Here is a 24,828-nt window from a genome sequence, read left to right on the forward strand (position 1 = left end):
GCGTCGCACGCGGTTGATGTGTTGAGAAACCTTTTCTCAAGGACTGGTGTTCCAAAACACTTAGTCACTAACAATGGGCCACAGTTTGTTGCAGAACAGTCTCAGTCATTCCTGAAAATGAATGGAATAATTCATACTATATCTACACTGAACCACCCAGCTACAAATGGCTTGGTGGAAAGGTTTGTCCAGAGTCTAAAAAACACACTGTGGGCAATGTCAGCAGAGCAAATTAAACAGATATTAAATCCGAAGTTTGACAATTTCCTCCTTGCCTATGGCAATGTAGCACACTCCACAACCAACAACACACCAGCCATCCTGTTCTTGGGTTATCCCTTGCACTCATGATTGGATTGCGCTTATGCCTGGATCTGCTCAAACCCAATCTCAGCAAGAGTAGGCAGGACAAACAACTGAGACAAATTGAACGCTCCTGAACAAGGAGGTTCAATGTCTCACTCTTGGATAAGCCGTCCTGGCAAGGGATTACAGAGGTGATCAAAAGTAGGTACTTGGAAAGATTAAGGACAGAAATGGACCACTCTCCTACATAGTGGAGATTGTGTCTGATGTCCTCTGGAGACAACATGCTGATCAGTTGAGAACAACCAACAACTGCTAAAGAAGAAAAGTGCTCAGAACTATCAGAACCACTTCCTGTAGTCCCAGAGTCAACTCCTACAGCCACTAGAGTGGAGGCCCCAGAACCTAAGATTCTTACACAGCAACAAGTCTCATCTGCAAAGCAGGGTGACCTCCCTGGTTGGGAAAGACATTATCCCAGAAGAGTAAGAAATCTTCCACAGCAATTAAATCTTTAGGCTTGAGTGGCGCCATTTAAAATTTGCTGTGCTATGGATGTCTATATAATGGTTGTATTATATAGTAAAAAGACTGGAGAGCAATATGCTGTGATGCATTTTGTATTGAGCTGGACTTTGAGCTAAGCAGGGAGGAGTGTTGTGTATTTAATATATCAGTAATCTTCGAGTAATATTGTAAATATGTTGTTTGATTAAGCATTCTTTGTTGTTTACATAATTCATTACAGGTTGTATGTAAAAGTACGTAAATGGCTTACGACATTATGCCACCATATCATATGTGAGCGCCTCACAAAAGTAATACATAGAGTGTTACAAAACATAACAGTGAATACATTTTTCAAAATTTATATTCAGCTGTAAGAATTTACTGTTGTCCTCATCTTGTCTGCTTTTCAAAACTGTAGAAATATTTAAATGAATATTTCTATCTATTGATGTGAAATATGTTATTATTTTTCAAATACATTGAGGTTCTAACAGTGGTCCAGCAGGCCTCTCAGTCTTTGGCTTCTTACGCTGTTAACTGTCAACTTGAAATATTAACTCTTCTTCACCTTCCCCAAGTGTTGCCTAATGAGTCAAGTATCTCCAGTACTCCTGATTTTATTTCAGATCTTCAACATCTGCAGATCTGTTTCTCCAGTTTGTCCCTTCAGAGTCTAGTACCTTTTCATGAGCCATCACCACCCTCTCTCAGCTGAGACTGCATCACTTATGCCTTATTATCATCCTGTTACAGCCGTTTTCATTCCTCTCTTCCACTGCAACTTGAAACATGATGGTTCTTTTAACATTTCTCGGCATGGATAAAATGGCATCAATGTTAACTGTTGCATTTGAAATCTGGCAGAACCTCCCTAATAAAGAAAGGAAACAACTTCTTCTGTGTCTTTGATTCAGGAAACTTGCTTATAGATTTATGCAAATTGCAGACTTTCCAAAGCCCCAGGAGTGAAAGACTGTCTGGGCATGATGCTCAGGCCTGAATTCTGAGACCTTTGCCAATAGGAAAGGCTATTACTGTCTGAATATGTAGATGGTATGTAACCACAGCCTACACTGTACACCAAACAAGCTGACATGAATCTGTCATGCTTGCTGAATATCAGCTACTGTTTTTCATGGATTGACTGCTCATTGGAGCATTAAGATTTCAGAAGCTGTTGTCTGCATAGCGGCAAAGTAGAGAAGAGGGGCAAGAGGACAAGGAGGATGCACTACCAAGATAGATCTCAGCATCCTGTGGTTAAGGAGGGGGTTCATGCATTAAAGTGGATAAGAAGGTAATACATGCTTAAATACATTAAGGGCTTGCAGCCACTCACTGGCAATTAGGTTATGAATAAATATTGCATGCAAGATTTTCAAATACACATCTCTGCAAGGATTTGTGCACTGAAGCAAAACCAATTACAATAACTTTTCAATGCTGTCAATGCAAATAATTCCAGGAGCCTTCCCCGTCTGGAACTGACTTGTGCCAATAAATATCAAACTTGCACCGCTTAAATGAGAGATAGTCACTGCTGAAGTCTTTGTGCATCCTGGGCTGACTGAGGACTGTGGACTGATGGACATGAATAGTAGTACTCTTCTACAAATCTTACTGTAACATTTTGGTAGAAGGAATGCAAAGCCTTAAAAAAGTCCTTTTCACTGGAGGAGATTTGCCAGAAAGATCAGTATGTTCAACAAAGCCCTGTAGAACGTGGCACCAAGTTTCCTTAAGTTATACTTGTGGTTAAGGTCAACGTGACCACCAACAAAGCAGTAGTTGCAAAACTGCACTCACACTTGCCGTCTAACTCAGCCACTAATAATGTCTGTCAATCTACCTCAGAACCTAACGTGACAAAAGATGCCACAGAAATTCACGTCGTAACTTTAAATGTTACAAAATGCACTTACCAATTTACCAACTCCCATACTTGCACAGTTTGCCAATGATTCAGCATTCAGGCACTTCACTCAATTATACTACAGCACTTACATCCAACCCTAATGTCTACCTTACAGGTTACGCTGGTGGAACACAGCAGCACACATCTGCCCGATTCTAATGTATATGCAGTTTACAATGGATGAGAGATACCTGAGGGGCACCTTGGGTTGGCAACCATTCAGCCATTATACAACAGAAACTTGGAGTTGGTTGAGCTTATCGGTAAGCTCAGACCTGATCTTATTTCTATGTTACATGATTCAGATGGTTTACACATGATCCTCTTCCCTGCCCTATCCCCTCATCATAGATATACAATTATGCTACCATTATTTCACAAGTCAAAAATAACAATAAGCTGTGGCTGATGGGACTTCACTGTTTTTTAACGAGGAAAAGAGATCAGTTGAAAATCATATCCACCGGTTCGAGTCCTGGCATAGCTGAAGACAGCAAAGGAACTTCTGAGTGGCGATAAGTTGTTACTCACGTTGGGGTATGGCGAAGGGTTGTTTAAAGTGTGATTGCTCAGAGGGGCACTAATGGGCTACCACCCAGGTCACTGAGAAAATATAGTCAGTCTGTACTTGTGAGCATATTAATCTCCCTGGCTATCTCTTCGACTCTGTTGCAGAGGGCTTTCTGGGTTCCCAGATGAGCAGGACCTCTATTTGCATCCCTGCCTCCTTCACCGGCTATGTGTCGGCAGAACTGTCGATCCACTTCTGTGTTGCTAGCATTGTTAGCAGAAGATTTCAAACTGCACAACGACGTGATCTTTGCAAGGTTAATATCAGCTGGTAAACAAGACTCTTAAAATCCTGATGAAGGGACTCAGCCCAAAACATTGACTGTTTATTCCTTTGCACAGATGCTGCCTGACCTGCTGAGTTTCTCCAAAATCTTGTGCATGTTATTTGTGAAGTTAACCATGCTTATTCCATGCAAAACCTATTATGATCAGGACTGCTTCAACACACAAATCCGCAAGAGATGCGTGGTGAAAACTCTTGTGCAATCTGCACTGGGCCTGCATGGCATTGGTCTTACACAGGGCTACTTTCATGCATTCATGTACAAAGGAAGTTTGAAGTCAAAAATACTTTTCACTTCACTAAAACTGTGCATGGCATTGATATCCTTTAATATCATTGTTTTTAATGGCCACTATACTCAGATTTTTTTTTACTCGGGGGAGCACGTTCATATTGGGAGTTAAACTGTGTGTAATTTTAAGAGAAGGGAAAAAGTGTTATTGAAGAAAGGTAGTTTCTGGATGAGGTTTCCAGGATATTACTCTCCCTCCAAAGAATTTACGAGTGATGTGAAACGAATGAAGAATTCAGTAATACATGTGAAGTTGTTATACTTAAGTTAAACGTTGGTTGCCACGATAGTACAGCGGTTAGCGCCACTCTGTCACAGCTCAGGGCGTCGGAGGTCGGAGTGGAATTCCGACGTTACCTATAAGGAGTCTGTACATCCTCCCCGTAGGTTTTCTCTGGGCGCTCCAGATTCCTGCCAGAATCCTAAGCTGTACGGTTAGCAGTTCAATTAGTCATTGTAAATTGTCTCATGATCAGGCTAGGGTTGCTCGAGGGGCTAGGAAGGTTTATAACATGCTACTTCTCTGTGAATTTGTGCTCCATCAAAGGGGCAATGAGGGAGCTGTGCCAGCTGCCTGATGTGCCACCATGCAGACGGCTCTGCTTGCGGCTCTTTCAGTGCTACTGAGACTTGTACGGTATAAAAGCATCCAGTGTGTTAGCTGGGCATTCATTCATCAGGTTGCTGACATTTGTAAAAATTGGGGAAAGTGTCCAGCTACCCACAGGGCAGCAAGGCAGCAATTTGATAAGGTCATTAATAGTACCAAAATGCAGGCAGCAATAAATTTAAAACTTCTTACCACCATCTGTGTTTAAAAACTTAACCCTGTTAGAAACATAATATGCTTTAAATAAATTGCAAGCCCTCAATCTATTACCTATGACAGGACATCATTAATACATAAAATGATGTCTGACTTCTTAAAAATCCAGATTACTGGTGATCTAATGTTGAAAATCTTTCACTTGGATACCAGATTTACTGAAATTTGGCATGACATACTGAGGAAATCTGACCTCCCAGAGTTTCTACTGAAAGTTAGTTAACTAAACAGAAGGCTTGCGAGTAAAGAACAAACTGCAACTCATCTGGTATAGGAGCAACTAAACATCGGACCTGAAATCCCTACAAAGGACTGTGAAACGACTGGGACGATCATAAGGGTCTCCCTACCATCCGTTGGGGACATTTGTCATGAGCACTGTGCATGCAGGTCCCTTAGTATTATCAAGGATCCCACCCATACATCCAGCATCCTCTTTGTCTTTCTACCATCAGGCAGGAGACCCCGTGGCATAAAAGTAAGAACGGTCAGGATGGAAAACCTTTAGACCATTAGGGCTCGTGGTACTCTTGCTCTTCCTATATCAGATAGTTAGGGATTCTGCAATAAGTCTTGTGTACATTACACATGCGCGAACCTTACTTAAATTTACCATTCAAAAGGCCTTAACATGAAAATTTTGTTTAAGATGGTTTCGGACATGCTTTTTTGGGAATAAAGTGAAAAGAATGGCCTATTAAGAAAACCATCTCAGGAACAGTTACATAGAAACATAGAAACATAGAAAACCTACAGCACAATACAGGCCCTTCAGCCCACAAAGTTGTGCTGAACATGTCCTTACCTTAGAAATTACTGGGGTTACCCATAGCCCTCTATTTTTCTAAGCTCCATGTACCTATCCAAAAGTCTCTTAAAAGACCCTACCGTATCCGCCTCCACCACCGTTGCCGGCAGCCCATTCCATGCACTCACTACTCTCTGAGTAAGATACTTACCCCTAACATCACCTCTGTACCTACTCCCCAGCACCTTAAACCTGTGTCCTCTTGTGGCAACGATTTCAGCCCTGGGATAAAGCTTCTGACTATCCACATGATCAATGCCTCTCATCATCTTATACACCTCTATCAGGTCACCTCTCATCCTCCGTCGCTCCAAGGAGAAAAGGCCGAGTTCACAAAGTTGTCAATGAACTTTATACGTGTCATCAATACTTCACCTTAACAAATTTCATTTCATTTTAACAAAGCAACACACACAAAATGCTGGAGGAGCTTGGAAGGTCAGGTAGTGAACAGTAGACATTTCAGGGTGAGACCCTTCATCAGGACTTTTTTATCACCCTAGCTTTCTCAGATTTGTCTTAAATCTTTCTCCCACTTTATATAAACTGTAAACCCTTAATCTAGTGCCCATCTCAGAACATCACTCATTTGGACTGATTTTACTGACAGATGGTATCAGTATACCTTATGATAAATTCAATTTTAGTTGCATCCATCAAATAATGCCAGGTTATAACTCCTTAATATAGCAAGGGGTTTCTTCATGAATAAAAGAACATCTCTATTCAATTATCTTGCCCACTGAACCATAGAAGATTTTACCTTGCTGATAATTCAATGACTTTGAATGGACTATAATTTCACTGATACTGTAATACAAATATAATTTCGTGTCCAGTTTGTGGTTATTGGATTCATGTTAGAAACTGTAATTCTACAGAACTACCCAATTCTTTGCAATTCAATAATTACAAAGCTTTGCATGTGTCTTCAGTTTCCCTGAATTAACTAGGAGGACCTGTCCTGGACCCAGCACGTAAATGCAATTGTGAAGAAAACACGGCAGTGCCTCTGTTTCCTTAGGAGTCTGTGGAGATTTGGCAAGTTATCAGAAACTTTGTCATGCTTCTATAGATGCGTACAGGAGAGTGTATTGACTGGTGATTCATGGCCTGGTATGGAAACATCAATGCCTTTGAATGGAAAATCCTGCAAAAGGTAGTGGATTTGACCCAGTACATCACAGGTAAAGCTCTCCCAACCATTAAGTACATCTACATGAAACACTGTCATAGGAAAGCAGCATCCATTATCAGAGATCCTCACCCCTCAAGCCATGCTCTTTTCTCAATGCTACCATCAGGTAGAAGGTAGAAGAGCTTCACACCACTAGGTTCACGAACAGCTACTACCCCTGAACCATCAGGCTCTTGAACAAAAGGGGATAACTACACTCACTTGCCCATCCATTGAGATACTCCCATAACCAATGATCTCACAACCAAAGGAACCTTTATCTTGTTATTTTATGATCTTATTTTTTATTACTATTTATTTATATTTGCATTTGCACAGTTTGTTGTCTTCTGTACTCTGAGTGATCTTTCATTGATCTTGTTATAATTACTATTCTATGGATTTGCTGAGTATGCCCACAGGAAAATGAATCGCAGAGTTTTTTATGGTGACATATATGTACTCCAATAATAAAATTTACTTTGAACTTTGAGATTGTGAGTTGAGTTGCAGTTAATAGATGACGTATGAGAGAGAACTCTGGCTACACTGGGACAAAGGAAGCCATAGTTATAGGCTTTTTCCATTGATAGTGGGGGAGATTCAAACAAGAGGACATGAATTGAGAGTTAAAGGGCAAAATTTTAGGGGTAACATGAGGGGGAACTTCTTTACTCAGAGAGTGGTAGCTGTGTGGAACGAGCTTCCAGCAGAAGTGGTTGAGGCAGGTTCGATGTTGTCATTTAAAGTTAAATTGGACAGCTACGTGGACAGGAAAGGAATGGAGGGTTATAGGCTGAGTGCAGGCCGGTGGGACTAGGTGAGAGTAAGAGTTCGGCACCGACTAGAAGGGCCGAGATGGCCTGTTTCCGTGCTGTAATTGTTATATGGTTATATGGTTATAGTTCAGAAAGAAGAAAGTCATATCAAAGGCACCTGCACAACAAATCCATTTCTGGAGCAAACTCAGGGGAAAGTGTGGAAGTAGGTTGAATAAGTGAAGGTAGAATGCAAGAAATAATAGTCAGAATGGCTATGGGAGTCTGTAGGCTTGCAATAATCATTTGTCACTAGGCAATGCCTAAAATGAAGGAGAAGAGATCCCAAAAGGGCAGAGGCAAATCAAGTTGAGAGTGGGTTTGACATTATCGGCAAAAATACGTGGAGTTTTGAACTCTCTCTGAATGCTGAAAGCAGCACCGATACAGTCATCCACATACCAGACAAAAAATGAGTGAGTTGACCCACATAGGGCTGTAACAAAGACTGTCCCACAGATCCCATGAAGAGACAGGTGTAGGTTGGGCTCAAGTAAGCGGCCACAGTTACATCTTAGATGTGGAGAAAGTGAGTGGAACTGAAGTTGCTTGGTTTGAGGATGTGTTCAGCCAATTGAATGTTGGTGGAGGAAGTCCAGTTGGGCCTATGTTGAATGAAATGGAAAACCTTCAGACCTTGCTGATGTGTATAGAAGCACTTTAGGTCATGAAGGATGGTCTATTACTGACGATGTTAAGAGGATATTGTCAGTAACTGCAATGAAAAACAGATAGCAAGAAGATAATGATGAAGCTCCAGTTTTATTTGTCTTTGAGAAAGAATCTAATACCTATAGACAAGTCAAATGCTAAGTATTGTTGGCAGAATTTCAGACAGTGATGAGGAGGTTTACAGGAGTGAGATAGATCAGCTGGTTGACTGGTGTTACAGCAACAACCTTGCACTCAACGTCAACAAGACCAAAGAACTGATTACAAATTCCAGGAAGGGGAAATCAAGGGAACATGCACAGTCCTCATCGAGGAAAGGGTGAGCAGTTCCTGGATGTCAGCATCCCTGAAGAGCTATCCTATACCCAAAATATTGATTACAAAGAAGGCACAACAGTGGCTATACTTCATCAGGAGTTTGAGGAGACCAAAGACACTCACAGATTTCTACACATGCACTGTGGAGAGCATTCTCTTAGTTACATCACCATCTGGTGTGGAGCGGCCACTGCACAGGACTGGAAAAAGCTGCGGGAAGTTGTAAACTCAGCCAGGTCCATAATGGCCACTAGCCTCCAGGACACCTTCAAAAGGTAATGCCTCAAAAAGGCGACATCCATCATTAAGAACCAGCATCACCTAGGACATGTCCTCTTCTCATTGCTACCATCAAGGAGGAGGTACAGGAGCCTGAAAACATGTACTCAACATTTCAGGAACAGCTTCTTCACCTCTGCCATCATTTCTCTGAATGGACAGTAAACCCTTGAAAGTGCCTCACTATTTTTTGGAAGAGGTACAGTCGACGTTTCAGGCCTAATGGGAAGGAGTTGGAGTTGGTGTGTTCCACTGGGATGTCAGGTAGTATGGGTCCTGACGAAGGGTCTCGGCCTGAAACGTCGACTGTACCTCTTCCTAGAGATGCTACCTGGCCTGCTGCGTTCACCAGCAACTTTGATGTGTGTTGCTTGAATTTCCAGCATCTGCAGAATTCCTCGTGTTTACTATTTTTTGCTCTCTTTTTACTTATTTAATTATATATAGAGTAATTTTTGTTTTTATTATTATGTATTTTAATGTACTGTCACCACAAAACAACAAATTTCACAACTTATGCCAGCGATAGTAAACCTGATAACCTGATTCTGATTCTGACAATTGTGTGTGACAATTAGAAGAACTTAATCTAAATTTGATAGTAAAAGTGCAATATTTATTGAAGGAAAAATATATGGAAGCTATTCTATATTTTTCAAGTTAGAGAAATCCGATCAATGGTGTAGGCCCCTTTTTTTCCTTAATCTAAGTAGATTCTCAAGGTGGTAAATTTATTTTTTTCTTTTTTCTCTCATTTTTAATACTTTACATCTTATTTTAGGCAGAGGTCCAGTAGTCTGCAGTATCATCCCCTTAACAGATATAAATCCACAAACAAGTTTTATTTTCTCTGTGAGTCAGATCAGACTGTGGTTTATCTGTGGCAGATCTGTATGTCAACAGTTTGAATAAATATAGCAGTGTCTGACTATGGCCATTATTTTCAGCTGAGAGTGAGCCGTGCAGGCTATCGAGCTACAGTCTATGGATTGTCAAATGTGAATCACGGAGTGTACAATTACTGTAGCGTTGTAACAAGAGAACACCACCATCTTCATGACCATCATCAGTGTCAAATAAAAATCCATAACCAAGAATAAATATGGCCTCATTGCTGAGATTTATGTTTACACACAGGCATATTTTAAATAACTCACACAACATTTGAAAAATGAGCAAGAGGCAAGAGACTATCCCAAAGGAAATGATGTTGTGTCAAAAGTATTTCATTCATTGGCAGCAGGCACAAGCCAAATCAGGTACCATCTTATTTCTTTATTAAAAATAACAGAAAAAGAACAGGACTCATTTAATTCCAATTCTTATAATAACCTACTAAGGATAAAAATATGAAGTGACTATATCTTATCTCTCTGAATACCAGTTTTGCTCTAGTAGCTTACAAAGCCTAGCTGATTGTAACAGCTCTTCTTTATATCTTCCTGAAGGACAGGCCTCATAGCATTGATCCTAGCTGACACTCATAATGTAACCCTTCCTATATTCGCTCAGTGAGCTGTCCTCAGATGATCTCATTGGCATGCAATGGGTTAAACTTAATGGTCTTTTGATAAAATGTTGGCGTGCTTGTACGCAGCAGCTTCTATAGGACCAACCAAAGCTGTTATTGTCTTCTTTAAGCGCATATTTTACATTCGCAAGACCCTGCTGGGCATAAAGAACTTAAAGTACTGTAGGTCTACCCTGTCAGCGAGTCGCTTGTTGGCAGAGAAACCGAAAGAACTAGACTTGATTCAGATCATAATGCTGCCTGGTTTAAAAAGGCGTGGGTGCGCAAAGGTGGTGTGTAGTCTTATCAGCAAGTGATTGCCTTGTTTGCTTTTCTTGTGATCACAAGAACCCTGTAGGCATTGTTAATGTGGAATATGGCCAGTCCAAATCATTGATGTGTTAGTGAATGGTGGGGGAACTGCTTGGCTTTGGTTGTCACAAGGACTGACGAGGCCTCAAGCTGTGGTGTCACCTGTTTTCAGGCAACACCACCTGATGGGAAAGCATTGGAGTTGGTGTGTTCCACCGGGGTGTCAGGTGGTATGGCACATATGTAGGAGTTGGTCCTGCACCCCACCCCTCCCAGAGCTGTCTCAGCAAAAGACAAGATGTATTGTGTTCGACTGCAGACTGCTACAATATTCATAGATTCAGGAACTTGGACTTTATTGTTGTGTGTGTTTTACTGCTGTCTTATAGCTGCTAGGTATGCCTTGTACTGTGTATGACTGTTGGTCCTGTGCTTTGTAGCTTGGCCCCAGAGTAATGCTGTTTCATTTGGCTGTATTCATACTTGGTTGAATGACAATTAAATTTGAACTTGAAGATGAAATCCAGCCTCTACTTCTGCCTATTTCTTTTCTATTGCTTTTCCTTTTTATAGACCTGGTGTTCCACTGAAATGTTTTATTCTTCAAAACTGGAAGTAATGTTTCCTGGCTTTTACCAGTTTTTTTTTAATCTTGCTGACTCTCTGGAACAATGCATGTATCTTCTCTAGAGCTTTCTTCTAATCTCCCACTTAGGCAAATCTGCCAATGCTTTCCTTTAATGAAGCATTAGATGTAAATTCTTCAAGTACCATAACAGAAAGGAGCAACCACAATACTTACTGCATTTAAATATGTAAATTGCATCATGATAATCATGTGTATTTTGAAATCAGAATCTTCCTTTTTACTTGGCGAAATTAATCATCCCACAGTACCCATGTGTTCTGAAGATCATAATTATATCATAATCAAAGGTTGTTCTGAGAGCAACTTTTGATTATAAGATAATTGATTATCCTTTTTCTGAACTGAGGCTTTGGCCTGCAACAAACGGGCTGTTGGACCAGCTGAAGTGATGACTGGTTTCATGGCCAGTGGACTCACTTTCATGAGCTTCTGGGTGTTATTTGCACAATATGTCTTCTTCCTGCACATCGGGTCTTTTTTAATGGGCCCTATCGTGTTTCTTTGTTTTGTGGCTGCCTGTAAGGAGACAAATCTCAAGGTTGCATATGGTATACATACTTTGGTAATAAATGTACTTTGAACCTTGATGTTTCTATTGGCTCACTCATTTTCCTTTATTACTCTTTGGAATTTTCAATCATAGAAGCCAAACATTGACTTTCAGACACATCCTCAGACCTGCCTCTGGACATCAAGCCATTGCCTACCACCAGGTCAAAGACCTCACTTCTTCAAAATATATTCCTCCACTGCTTCCACCCTTATAGTTCCCCAACACCCCACTCTATTTTTACCTCCTGCCCAAGATCCAATCCATTAGCAGGACTCACTGGGAAGACCCATTGTTCCACTTGCTTTTGCCCCTTTGAACTCATTATCCCCACTATTCTAACAAATATATGGTAGTGTCATAGTTGTGTCACAATGCTTTACAGTTCCAGCAACCCGTGTTCAGTTCCCCCCACTGCCTGTAAGGAGTTTTGACCACTTTCCCTGTGAGTACGTGGGTTTTCTCCAGGCACTCTGATTTCCTCCCACGGTCCAAAGACATACCGCTTAGTAGGTTAATTGTTCAGTGTAAATTGTCCCGTAATTAGGCTGGGGTTAAACTGGGCATTCCAGAGCAGCGTGGGTCAAGGGGCCAGAAGGTCCTGTTCTGAGCTGCATCTCAATAAACAAATAGATAGATAGAATGTTACCTTTGATTATCTATTCACTGATGATGCCAGACCTGCTGAGTGTTTCCAGCATTTTCTGTTTCTGTTTCATACTTCCAATATTTGCAATCATTTTGACTTTTACTGGAAATGAGAACTTGGGTATGACTCAGTTTAATTCAGCACAAAGTTCAATGAATAATGTCAACCTTCTGTTTCTTTTGGATTAATTCACAGGACCAAAGTCATTTTAATAAGCCATGCTTAAAATGACCTATTTAGTGAAATAATAACAGAAAATGCTGAAAATATCCAGGATGTCAGCTGGCATCTGTGGGTACCAAAAACAATTATATAGTTAATGATCTATCATCAAGTTGATGACAATCCACTGGTCTCCGTTTCCCTGCTCACAGGCTCTGCCAGCCATTCTGTTATTCAATTCCAAGCATCTACACTTTCAAGAGTAAATATTTTTGCTATCTCCTTATTACCAAGCAGAATATACAGAAACTAACTTTAACTCTTATATAATGTTAAGCTTGGGCAATGCTTAAGGATACTTGAATATATTTATTCACGAAGTATGTAATTCAACTGCAGGGTAATATGATTGTTCCCTCAACACATTCATTATTTTGGTCTAGCCTGTGGAAAAATGTATTAACGAAAACATAAATTGGTAGACATTAATCATGACTTCTCTATTTTGTTTATTTTGCCTTTAATTTTACCAGCATCTGGAACATTTCCACCATCAGAGGCAGTAGAGGGGATTGTAATTTAGTTTTGTAAAGGAAGTAAAAAATTGTAGGCTAAGATAGTGGCGGAAGATGGTTCATGCACAATTTGTCAAATACAATTAAAGATATGAGCCGTGGTATGATACTGTGATGCCTCTGCTGAAACACATCATGGTCTGTGGTTACTATGAGATCACAACAGAAAGAATGCAAAGCCCAGGTTTCCAGAGAGAAGCAGAAAGTAGATGAGATCATACTGGGCAGCAGTCTGGCAACTGACTGTGAGATCAGTATTTAAGCATGTGCATATCATACTGCAGGTAGTATAGTACATTTTAATGCTGGGTGGAACTGGAGTCAATTAGAACGAGTGAGAAATTTCTGCCAATCCGAATGTCATCCCACTGATGATGTGGTACTGATGAGGTACTGGATACTAAATCAAAACAAATATCAAGTATTCAAGACGCAGCATAGGGAATTCTTTTCATTTAAGTCATATTTCTTCTGTTTGTATTTTTGTTCAAAATTTAACTCAATAAAATTGAGATTGTGCTTTGCTCTGTGTATTTGGTGTTTGCCCTTTTCTCTGTACTTTATATTGTTCTTGTATTTCAGTCCCTAAACGATCATCAACTGACACAGAATAAGACGTGATTAGAAATCACACTGCATAATACAAATGTGTTGATGTATTCATATGGTAATCGTTTCCTTGCTACTATAATGAGATATTATCGGCTATACTTGATCACATTACATGAATGTGTCCAGTGAATCATGCTGTATATTGTGTTCAATACTTTAAAACAATGAAAAACAAAATTGAATTAGCTCCTAGCATATTGAGCAAAACTGTGCCCACCTATACTCATTCATTACATTCTGATTTCCTAAACATTATAGTACAATTGCAACTTTTAATAAAAGTTTTAGTAGGAAATTGTCATTGCACGAGTGTTGAATGAGAGAAAGCAGAGCAGCATACATGTGTATTCAGTCTCCACAGACAATACTGGTTTCAACTGTGAGCTGCCGATGAAACTTATAAAAGCTGATGAGCTGACAGAAAAACCGCCTCTGTTCAGTCATCTGAAACCTGTTTCTAAAACTATTGGAGTTTAAAATCATACTGAAATGGCAAAGGTCATAATGCAAAAGAGACACATTAGCCTGTGAATTCTTTGCCAGTGACAAACATTTTTTTAAAAATTAATTGTGGTATGCCATTGCACTCATTGCCCACCCGTAAATGCCCTTGAACTTAAATACTTCAGAAGACAGGTAACACATTGCCAAGATTCTGCATTCACATATGGTCCAGACCAGATTTGAATTGCATGCTTCCTTCCCTAAAGGATGTTAGCTTTTACAGTGATCCAGTTCTTCATGGTCACTGAGATGATACTATCTTTTGTTTTAAACCAATTTGTTTAAAATATTTGGATGTAAATTCCCCAGTTGCTACAATGGAATTTAAGTGCATATGTTCAAGTCATTAGTATAAACCCACAGATTATTGATCCAGTAATGAGACTATGTTAGGATACTGTATATTTTCCTTATTAAATAGTGTAATATTTATATTCAGTGCCAGGTTTTCACAAAAGATCTTCCTGCACTTCTATTAAATCATCAGAGCAACTGTGACATTATACACACAATAAAAAACACTGGAGGAACTCGGTAAATCAGGCAGAATCTATGGAGAGGAATAAACAGTCATAATTTCGGGCTGAGACCCTTCATCAGCACTGGAAGAGAAGAGGTCAGAAGTCAGAATAAGAAGGTCGGGGGGGAGAGGGGTGTAGAAGCTGGCAAGTGATGGGTGAAACCAGGTGAGGGGGAAGATGGGTGGCCATGGGAGGGGGATGAAGTAAGATCTGGGAGGTCATAGGTGGAAGAGGTAAAAAGGCTAAAGAAGAAGGAATTTCATTGGAGAGGAGAGTGAATCATGGAAGAATGTTGATGGATTCTTGATTGGTCAGAGTATGAAGGGATACGGGGAGAAGCCAGGAAGCTTGGATTGAGAGGTAAATTGGATCAACCATGATGAAATGGTGGAGCATACTCAATGGGCCAAATGGTCAAATTCTGCTCCAATATCTTATAGTCTTATAGTCTAAAGTGAAGGATGAGAAGAACAAGAGTGAGGTGATGGGCAGGTGAGGGCAAAAGAAGGGGTAACCAGAATGGGGAATGGAAAAAGAGAGGGGAGTGGGGAGAAATAACTGGAATTTAGAGAAATCAATGTTCATGCCATCATGTTGGAGTCTACCCAGACAGAGTACGACGTGTTGCTCCTTCTACTCCAACCTGAATTTGGCCTCATCGTATCTTGCTTCCTGGTAAACAATTACAATCCTAGAGTCATTCAGCATGCAAACAGGTTCATTGCCCTATTGAATCTGTACCAAATGTCAAACATCCATTTCTACAAGTCCTACATTTATCCCATTGCATTCTCCACAGATTCTCATCAATTTATCCTCGATTTTAGCATGCTCCAACACATTGGTGAGATTTATACCGTTGAATTAGCCCACCAACCTGCATGACTTTAGAATATGGGCAGAAACCCGAGCACAGGGAGAACATGAAAATTTCACCCAAAGTCAGGATTGAATCTGAGTCACTAACTGAGTAACAGCTCTGTTAACGACACCACAGCGCTGCCCACCCAAAGATCTGATATCAGATTGTTACCACTTAAAATAAGGTCACACTACTCTATGGCTCTTTTCCTGCAGCCCAATTGGGGGGGGGGGGGGAGGTGATTGAATTGACTAACAGTGCAAAAGAGATTTGCTGCCGGATGGTTTTTTTAACAATGCACAAGCAGAAGAGTTTGAACGAGATGGCAGTTAGAGCATACACTGTTTGAAGAATGTGCGAGACAGATGACTCTCTGACAGGATGTGCTTTTGATCTGAGTCATACATGAGGCAAGCTGCAGGCAGAAAAGTTGAGGTGGCCATCCAGCTTCGCCGGAAACAGGCAGAAAGTTTTGATGGTTGGTACTCAGTCTGACAGATTCCACTGATCTAGAGTGCTCAGTGTTCTCCTGAGATCCCACTGAAACACATTGGGTCTGGCTAGATTCAGCAGCATTTTAGTAGGCAGAATGTAGGCAAACCCTGTAACATTAGTCCACAGATTCAATATGTACCTCCTACACGCTCTACAATGCTGGACTTGCATGTGCGCACTCATTTGCTTTCCTCGCTGCCTGGGTCTCAAGCATCAGCAGTGAATGAGAACGATGGGATTGGAGCGGTGAGGCTTGAGCAAGCAGAGGATCAGTCTAGGGGTATCATGGCAAAGAAAAACTGGAATCTGAATCAGGAATTAAAATTGGTTAGGGCAGAGATTTCAGCTTGAAGGCCAATTGGGGGAGAGGGAGTAGGTGGAGACTAGGATCACCTAATTGGTTTGGCCATGCCCGGGATAAAAGATACTAGGAGTTACTTTAGATGGGTCCCAATCTAATAGAGCAATATTGAAGCAACACACAAAAACCTGGATGAACTCAATGGGTCTTGCAGCAACTTCGGAGTGAAATACAAACGTTTGTAGATAGTCATTGTCCTGTTAAGGCGTTTCAGCCTGCAACGTCGATTGAACTCTTTTCCATAGATGCTGCCTGGCCTTCTGAGTTCCTCCAGCATTTTGTGTGCAGATTTTCTCCTGTTTAGGTAGTCGCTGTTATAGGTTGAGACTCTTCATCTGGACTAAAAGGTGGGTAACTGCTAGAGTGAAAAGGTGGAGGGAAGGGTGGAGCAAAAGCTGGCATATGATATGTGGAGCCAGGTGAGGGGGGTAATGATGAGCAGATGGAGAAAGGGAGAATGGGAATAGCACCAGAAGTTGACAGGTGATCATTGGAAGTGATAAGGATCTGGAGATGGTGGAATCTGACAGGAGAGCAAGGTGGAGAATGGAAAAACAGGAGGGAGGTGAGAAGGGCAGAGGGGAGTAGTGGGGGAGGGGAACCAGTGGGAAGAGTATGTGGGTGATGTCAAATGGAGAGAAAAGAAACATGGAGATGGAATCAGGAGGGGACGGAAAGAGAAAGGTGATGGGCGGGTGGGGTCTGCAGAAACTATATTAAATCCCAGCCATCCCAAGAACGAGCAATGATGGTCACCCCTCAGAACAAGGTGGTAAAGTTTCCCCCCCAATGCTCCAGAGGGGACTGGGGTCACTTCCTTTGCATTTGGCACAGAGACTACTTCAGGTATATCTGCTGAGTATTGATCACGGAATATCTACAGCAGCTCAAAATGAGTTGGAAATGGTTATTATCAATTTTACACAAGAAATACCCTGTTTCAGTTGTATATCACTGAATGAATAAAGCTGTACAATCAGTTTGAGGCATATTTGGCTGAACAGCATTCAGTCTTATCGAGCCAAAAACCAGATAGCTAACACAATTTCTCTAACATCACGATACAAAATATCTTTCATGGACACACTTGTTATTATTTAGTTTCATTTTCCTTCTGATTCTTCGCGGAACTCTATGAGTTGGACAAGATGTTTGCTGAGAAACAGTGTGAGAATGCCTTACCAATGGAGGAATCTGTATTAGATGCTGAAGTGGTGATAAGTTCATGAGAATCGTCCACTGTAGAAGTTGAGACCTCAATAAAACTCGTTGACGTAGGGGCAGCTGACGATTTCTGTGTGTATGGTGTCTGACTTTTCAATACCTCTGGCTCGGTAGAGGTTATTTCATCTGTGATGTTGGAGCTGGGGATATTATCTGAAATGCTCTGATTATCCTGATTTACACTAACAAATGAAATGTCCATTGGAGTAGTACTGACGTTACTGTATATATCGGTGGCTACAGAACTGTAGTTCTCAGGCAACTGGTAAAGGCTGGCAGTTTGACCATTTGTTATTGGAGATTGATTCTCCTCAGTAGTTGAGCTGGTATTGAATGTATCCTCAGGTGTTGACAGTAAAGTAGAAATCTCTGTGCTTGATTGATAAGTACGTGTAATTTCACTGTGGGTCACTGCCAAGATACCTACAATAAGAAGAAAAGTGATTAGTTTGGCATCTGCTGAGATTATGCTTCACATTTCATATTCAGAATGGGATAACTTTTGATAGTGAGTTGCCTCAGTTGCTCAGTGCTTGCCTCTACCTTGGGACAATGATACTAAACCTCACAGCCCAGCATCTCTCACTAGTCCATACTACAAAAGCAGCTTTCTGGTGGGACCTGAATTGGGTCACCAGAACTGAGCATGCATGAGGAAGATGGAGTATTAGAATGAGCTGACGATTGCGTGATCTGTGGCATAATACATATGTACATTGACATGGGTGAAGACTGACTCCACTAGCTTAGGTTGCCTCCTGTGGTGGAACAGCTTGCCAATATTCACTCTCACATTTCAGAAATGAATGAACGCTGCTGGGAGGAATAAACAAATAGTCCTCACCATTTCTGATTCCTGTTAGTGTTGTTTTTTTTTCAGAGAGTCAGCCATAAGATGGTAGACCACAGGAACAGACTCTTTGACCCACTGAGACCAGAACAACTATCAACCACCCATTCAAGCTCCATCAATCCTATTTTTGCCTCCCCACATGCTCTTCAACTCCTACAAATTCTACCACTCACCTACACAGTAAGGACGGCTTACAGTGTTCAAACAGCCCAGACATTTCTGGGTTGTGAAAAGAAACCAGGATACCCAGAGGAATTCCACATGGCCACAGGGACAGCACACAAACTCCCGCAGACAACTCCCAAGGTCAGGACTGAACCCTGGTCACTGGTGCTTAATGTTATTTTCAGATAAGTAACTCTGCATCCGGATGGATATTTGGATAAAAATACTGCTGAACAATTCAGCATATTTTTGCTGCTTTTAAATTTAAAAATCTCAACTACATTTTAATTTTTTCTTTGCTCACCCTCATTCCTATCGTTGTAACCCAATCCAGCTCTAAAATGCTCTGGGGCATTTGCAATCTTCCAGTTCTCAATTCTTGTGGATCCTTAACCGTTCCGTAACGGATGGTTATTCTGTTAGCTGCTCAGGCATTGAACTGTGGAATTCCAGTTTTAACCTTTCTACCCTCACTTCCTTAAATGTACCTCTTTAACTTCCTCCAGTAGGTTGTTTGTTGAACCCCTTTAACTTGTCCTTACATCTTCTATGTCTCATTCTCAATTATGTTTTAAAACATTCCTGTGAGATGGTTTGATGTTAAAGATACTACAGAATTTGTTTTTCATTATTCGCAGTGGTCTATTCAATGTAATAGATTACCCTCCCTTTTAACCGGTTTCACTTTTACTCTCCTTCCCTCCCCTCTACTCCTGAAGGTGCTACGTTATTTTGCAATTTTGTGCTCTCACCAGTCTGTCAGTGATTTGCCCGTGAAGCTAGTACAGCATGTAATATTGAACATCATTCCAGCATTGACCAGATCCACAGCACAGCCTGATTCTACCTTCCCTATGAGGAAGAAATGGATTGTTTGATGGACCAGTAATATTTGCTTATTCATTTCCCTTCTTAGAACCGAAGCACCACAATTAATTGCAGAATTTAAAAATGCAAACACAAGGAAATCTGCAGATGCTGGAATTTCAAGCAACACACATCAAAGTTGCTGGTGAATGCAGCAGGCCAGGCAGCATCTCTAGGAAGAGGTACAGTTGACATTTCGGGCCGAGACCCTTCGTCAGGACTAACTGAAGGAAGAGCTAGTAAGAGATTTGAAAGTGGGAGGGGGAGGGGGAGATCCAAAATGATAGGAGAAGACAGGAGGGGGAGGGATGGAGCCAAGAGCTGGACAGGTGATTGGCAAAAGGGATATGAGAGGATCATAGGATGGGAGGCCTAGGGAGAAAGAAAGGGGGAGGGGGGAAGCCTAAAGGATGGGCAAGGGGTATAGTGAGAAGGACAGAGGGAGAAAAAGGAGAGAGAGAAAAATATATATAATAATAAAAGATAAATAAATAACAGATGGGTTATGAAGGGAAGGTGAGGCATTAACGAAAGTTGGAGAAGTCAGTGTTCATGCCATCAGGTTGGAGGCTATCCAGACGGAATATAAAGTGTGTCCTCCTTTTTTAAAGAAAGGGGCTTCCCTTCCTCCACCATCAACTCTGCTCTCAAGCACATCTCTCCCATTTCACGCACATCTGCTCTCACCCTATCCTCCTGCCACCCTACTAAGAATAGGGTTCCCTTTGTCCTCACCTACCACCCCACCAGCCTCCGGGTCCAATATATAATTTTCCGTAACTTCCGCCACCTCCAACGGGACCCCACCACTAAGCACATCTTTCCCTCCACCCCCCTCTGCTTTCCGCAGGGATCGCTCCCTACGTGACTCTCTTGTCCATTCGTCCCCCCATCCTTTCCCACTGATCTCCCTCCCAGCACCTATCCTTGTACGCAGAACAAGTGCTACACATGCCCTTACACTTCCTCCCTCACCACCATTCAGGGCCTCAGACAATCCTTCCAGGTGAGGCAACACTTCACCTGTGAGTTGGCTGGGGTGATATACTGCGTCCGGTGCTCCCGATGTGGCCTTCTATATATTGGTGAGACCCGACGCAGACTGGGAGACCGCTTTGCTGAACATCCACGCTCTGTCCGCCAGAGAAAGCAGGATCTCCCAGTGGCCACACATTTTAATTCCACATCCCATTCCCATTCTGACATGTCTATCCACGGCCTCCTCTACTGTAAAGATGAAGCCACACTCAGGTTGGAGGAGCAACATAGAAACATAAAAACATAGAAAATAGGTGCAGGAGTAGGCCATTCGGCCCTTCGAGCCTGCACCGCCATTCATTATGATCATGGCTGATCATCCAACTCAGAACCCCGCCCCAGCCTTCCCTCCATACCCCCTGACCCCCGTAGCCACAAGGGCCATATCTAACTCATATCTAACACCTTATATTCCGTCTGGGTAGCCTCCAACCTGATGGCATGAACATTGACTTCTCAAACTTCTGCTAATGCCCCACCTCCCCCTCGTACCCCATCCGTTATTTATTTATCTTATATTATTATATATTTTTTTCTCTCTCTCCTTTGTCCCTCTCACTATACCCCTTGCTCATCCTCTGGGCTTCCCCCCTCCCCCTTTTCCTTCTCCCTAGGCCTCCCATCCATCCCATGATCCTCTCATATCCCTTTTGCCTATCACCTGTCCAGCTCTTGGCTCCATCCCTCCCCCTCCTGTCTTCTCCTATCATTTTGGATCTCCCCCTCCCCCTCCCACTTTCAAATCTCTTACTATCTCTTCTTTCAGTTAGCCCTGATGAAGGGCCTTGGCTCGAAACATTGACTGTACCTCTTCCTAGAGATGCTGCCTGGCCTGCTGCGTTCACCAGCAGTTTTTTATGTGTGTTAATTGCAGATTTTGTCTGCTTCCTCAGGCGTTAGGTCTTCAGCCTTCGTTTCTGCGACAGTTCAGTACTTTATCACACAGTGCAGCTGCACACTGTTGAGTTGGCCATCAAAACTGATCATTGATAAAAACACATTACTTCCACTCTAGCTCATATATCAGCAATCAAACGTACGACTATAGGCCTGAACAGATGTGTGCCAGATCTCTCTGAATCTTTGTAATCAGCAGATGTAGACTGCATATTGAAGCTGAGTTACTGATCTATTGCTCAACGAAGAATAAATGCAAATAGACGTTTAGTAAAGAAGTATATAGCAAGTAGCAAAATAGAAGGCAAGAAGTGAGATATTTTTCAGCCTCACCATGTCATCAGATAGACTTTACTGTTAATGGATTTCGTTGAAATGCCATGTCTGTCAAACTTTAGTGATATGCAGCATCTAATTTACATACAGCAAGCACTTAATCTTTGAAAAATTAATAATTTGTCATTGGCAATTGATACCTTACTGTCACATGTACTAAGAAAAGCCTCTCTTTGCATGCTATCCACAGCAATCATTCCATATGTAAGTACATCAAGGTAGTACAAAGGGAACAAAAGCACAAATGAAGAATATTGTGTAACAGTTACAGAGAAAGTACAGTGCAGGCAGACAAATCAAGGATAAGGGCCAAGGCAAGGTAGAGTGAGAAATCAAGAATTCATCTTTATTGTGCAAGTGGTCCTTTCAGAAATCTTATAGCAATAGGATAGAATCTGACCTTTTACCTCTCCTCACCTGCCTATTACTTCCCTTGGATCCCTTCCTCCTTTTCTTTCTCTGATGGTCCATTCTCCTCTCCCATCAGATTCCTTCTTCTCCAGCACTTTACCTCCCTCACCTACCTGGCTTCACCTATCACCTTCCAGCTAGCCTCTTGCCCCTCCCCCCACCTTTTTATTCTGCCGTCTTCCCCCTTTCTTCTCAGTCCTGAAGGAGGGCCTTGGCCTGAAACATTGACTGTTCATTCATTTCCATTGATGCTGAGTACCTCCAGCACTTTGTGTGTGTTGTTTCGCATCGAACCTGTCCTTGAACCTGGTGGTATACCTTTTCAAGTTTTTAATGTTCTGCCTGATGGGAGGAGGAACGACTTCATTATGTGGGCTGCTTTTCCAAGGCAACGGGAAGTGTAGGCTGAGTACGTGGAAGGGATGTTGGTTTGTGTGAGAGGGAGTCTGTAGTATGAATGTTTAGACAGGACACTGCAACAGGCTACTTCTTTTCAGATAGTTAATGGAATCTTGCATGCCTCATTTGAAAGACATCTTACTGCCTGGTACGCCACTGGTGCTTAGGGCAGCAATGAAGGTCCTCCATTTCTGGTGGCATCCATTGGTTCCTTCATCATGTAAGTTGCTTCCTCTGGGTTTTCACTACTGTTAGTCATGCAAATCCCGAGTGGAGACTCAGGAATACCATTGCACTCAGATGTAGAAGGATTCTTCATTGCTGTTTCTGCAACAATACTGTTTTGCCAGTCAGGGTTGTTAGCCCTGAGGTGAAATCCCCCCCGCCCACCAAACCTGGAGGGCCAGTGAACCACTCTTAGTCTATCCCCTACCCTTTGACCTGGTTGGCATGGGTGACGCTACCAAGAGCCAAAGCATAAAGCCTTGACTTCAGCCAACATAGCTCTTCTAGTTATTGAGGCACTCGAGCCTCCAAACCATGACAAGGTTGGAGTCCTCTTGGAGGGTTTGAAAGACAGCACTTCCAATACAGTAGTGTATCCTTTGAACTGTAATTAAATGTTGTATTCACCTATATTCTCCAATCACCCAATAGGTTTCCAAGGGCCTATGGAAATACATATCAATGAGGCGATACAGATTCACAAGCTGAGACACTTTGTTGTTATCAATCATCTCAACGTTGCTATGTCAGAAGTGTGCAAATTACGTGATTAAGAATGACTCACAATCTGTTTAAGGGAAGGAAACTAATTACCTTTACCCAGTCTGACCTACATGTAGGACAAAGCAATATCCTTTATGGATTTAGTGCATGCTAGTGACTGAAATTTCCTATCGGAAGGATTCTCTCTGGATGAACAAAGAGCTAAGAGGACTAGATACAGGAGAACAATTGGTAATGATAATGCAGCCACTGTATGTCTAAACATTTGTGTCCAGGAAAACACTGAATCCAATTCAACCTTCTGTTCAGGGTTCATGCGAAAGACTCTCGAGGCAAACACTTTTTTTCTGTTAACTCTTGTCCTGCTGAACTTAGTTCTTCCACCTTAACTCCATCCTTTCACCCGTTTTAGTCTCTTGCCTTTTACATCTGTGACACTTCAGACATCGGTCACCACTTCAACGGTTTCCAATTTCCTGGTTGCAGCCAATTCATCCTTAACATGGTCATTTACTTGCTTTACACTTCCATCTCACATCAGGAGGGTCTGAGACCCCTCACGTAGGAAAACAGCATCCATCATCAGAAATCCTCACCACTCTGGCCATGCTCTTTTCTCGCTGCTGTCATTAAGTAGAGGGTACAAGAGCCTCAGGACTCAGATCATCAGGTTCAAGAACAGTTACTATCCCACAACCATCAGGTTCTTAAACAAAGGGGACAATTATACTCACTTGCTCATCCATTGAGATGTTCCCACAACTAATGATCTCAATTTAAAGACTCCTTATCTTATTATCTCAAGTTCTCATTATTTATTACTATTTATATATATTTGTATTTGCATAGTTTGTTGTCTTCCACGCTCTAGTTGATCTTTCGTTGATCCTGTTACAGCTACTATTCTATATGTTTGCTGAGTACGACCACGGGAAAATGAATCTCAGAGTTGAAGTGATGGCATAAATGCACTTTGATAATAACATTTACTTTGAACTTTGAACTTTCTCTCTTAAACAGGGACCTAACCATCCCATATAAATCAAAACATTCATTTGCCATGTTGAACTCATCCTCACATAAAACAACTTCTCCTCAACTCCACTCACTTCTTCCAGATCAACGGTGTAGCTACAGGCAACCACTTGGGCCCAGTCTTTCTTTCAGCCCCATCCAGAACCACACTATCGACTATTATTCTGCAACATCGATGACTGCCTTTATTCTGGCTTCATGCACATAAAGGACTCCAAAATTACTTTACATTTGCTGCCAAACTCCACCCTGCACTTACCTCAACACAGTGCATTTTCTAACTCTTCCCTTCCCTTTCTAGATCACTCTGTTTCCATTTCATGGGATCGGCTACC

General features: G+C 41.7%; 1 protein-coding gene across 1 annotated transcript in view; it reads right to left on the reverse strand.

The window, feature by feature from the left end:
• The window catches only part of LOC140196018 (uncharacterized), a 119,422-nt gene that overhangs the window by 72,991 nt on the left and 21,603 nt on the right, over nucleotides 1-24,828 (reverse strand). The window contains exon 2 of the mRNA XM_072254717.1: nucleotides 17,722-18,186. Within this exon, the coding sequence (XP_072110818.1) occupies nucleotides 17,722-18,186 (465 nt within the window). The remainder of the gene's footprint in view (nucleotides 1-17,721; nucleotides 18,187-24,828) is intronic.

This window comes from Mobula birostris, chromosome 4, assembly GCF_030028105.1.
Source record: "Mobula birostris isolate sMobBir1 chromosome 4, sMobBir1.hap1, whole genome shotgun sequence".
Taxonomy (NCBI): Eukaryota; Metazoa; Chordata; class Chondrichthyes; order Myliobatiformes; family Myliobatidae; genus Mobula; species Mobula birostris.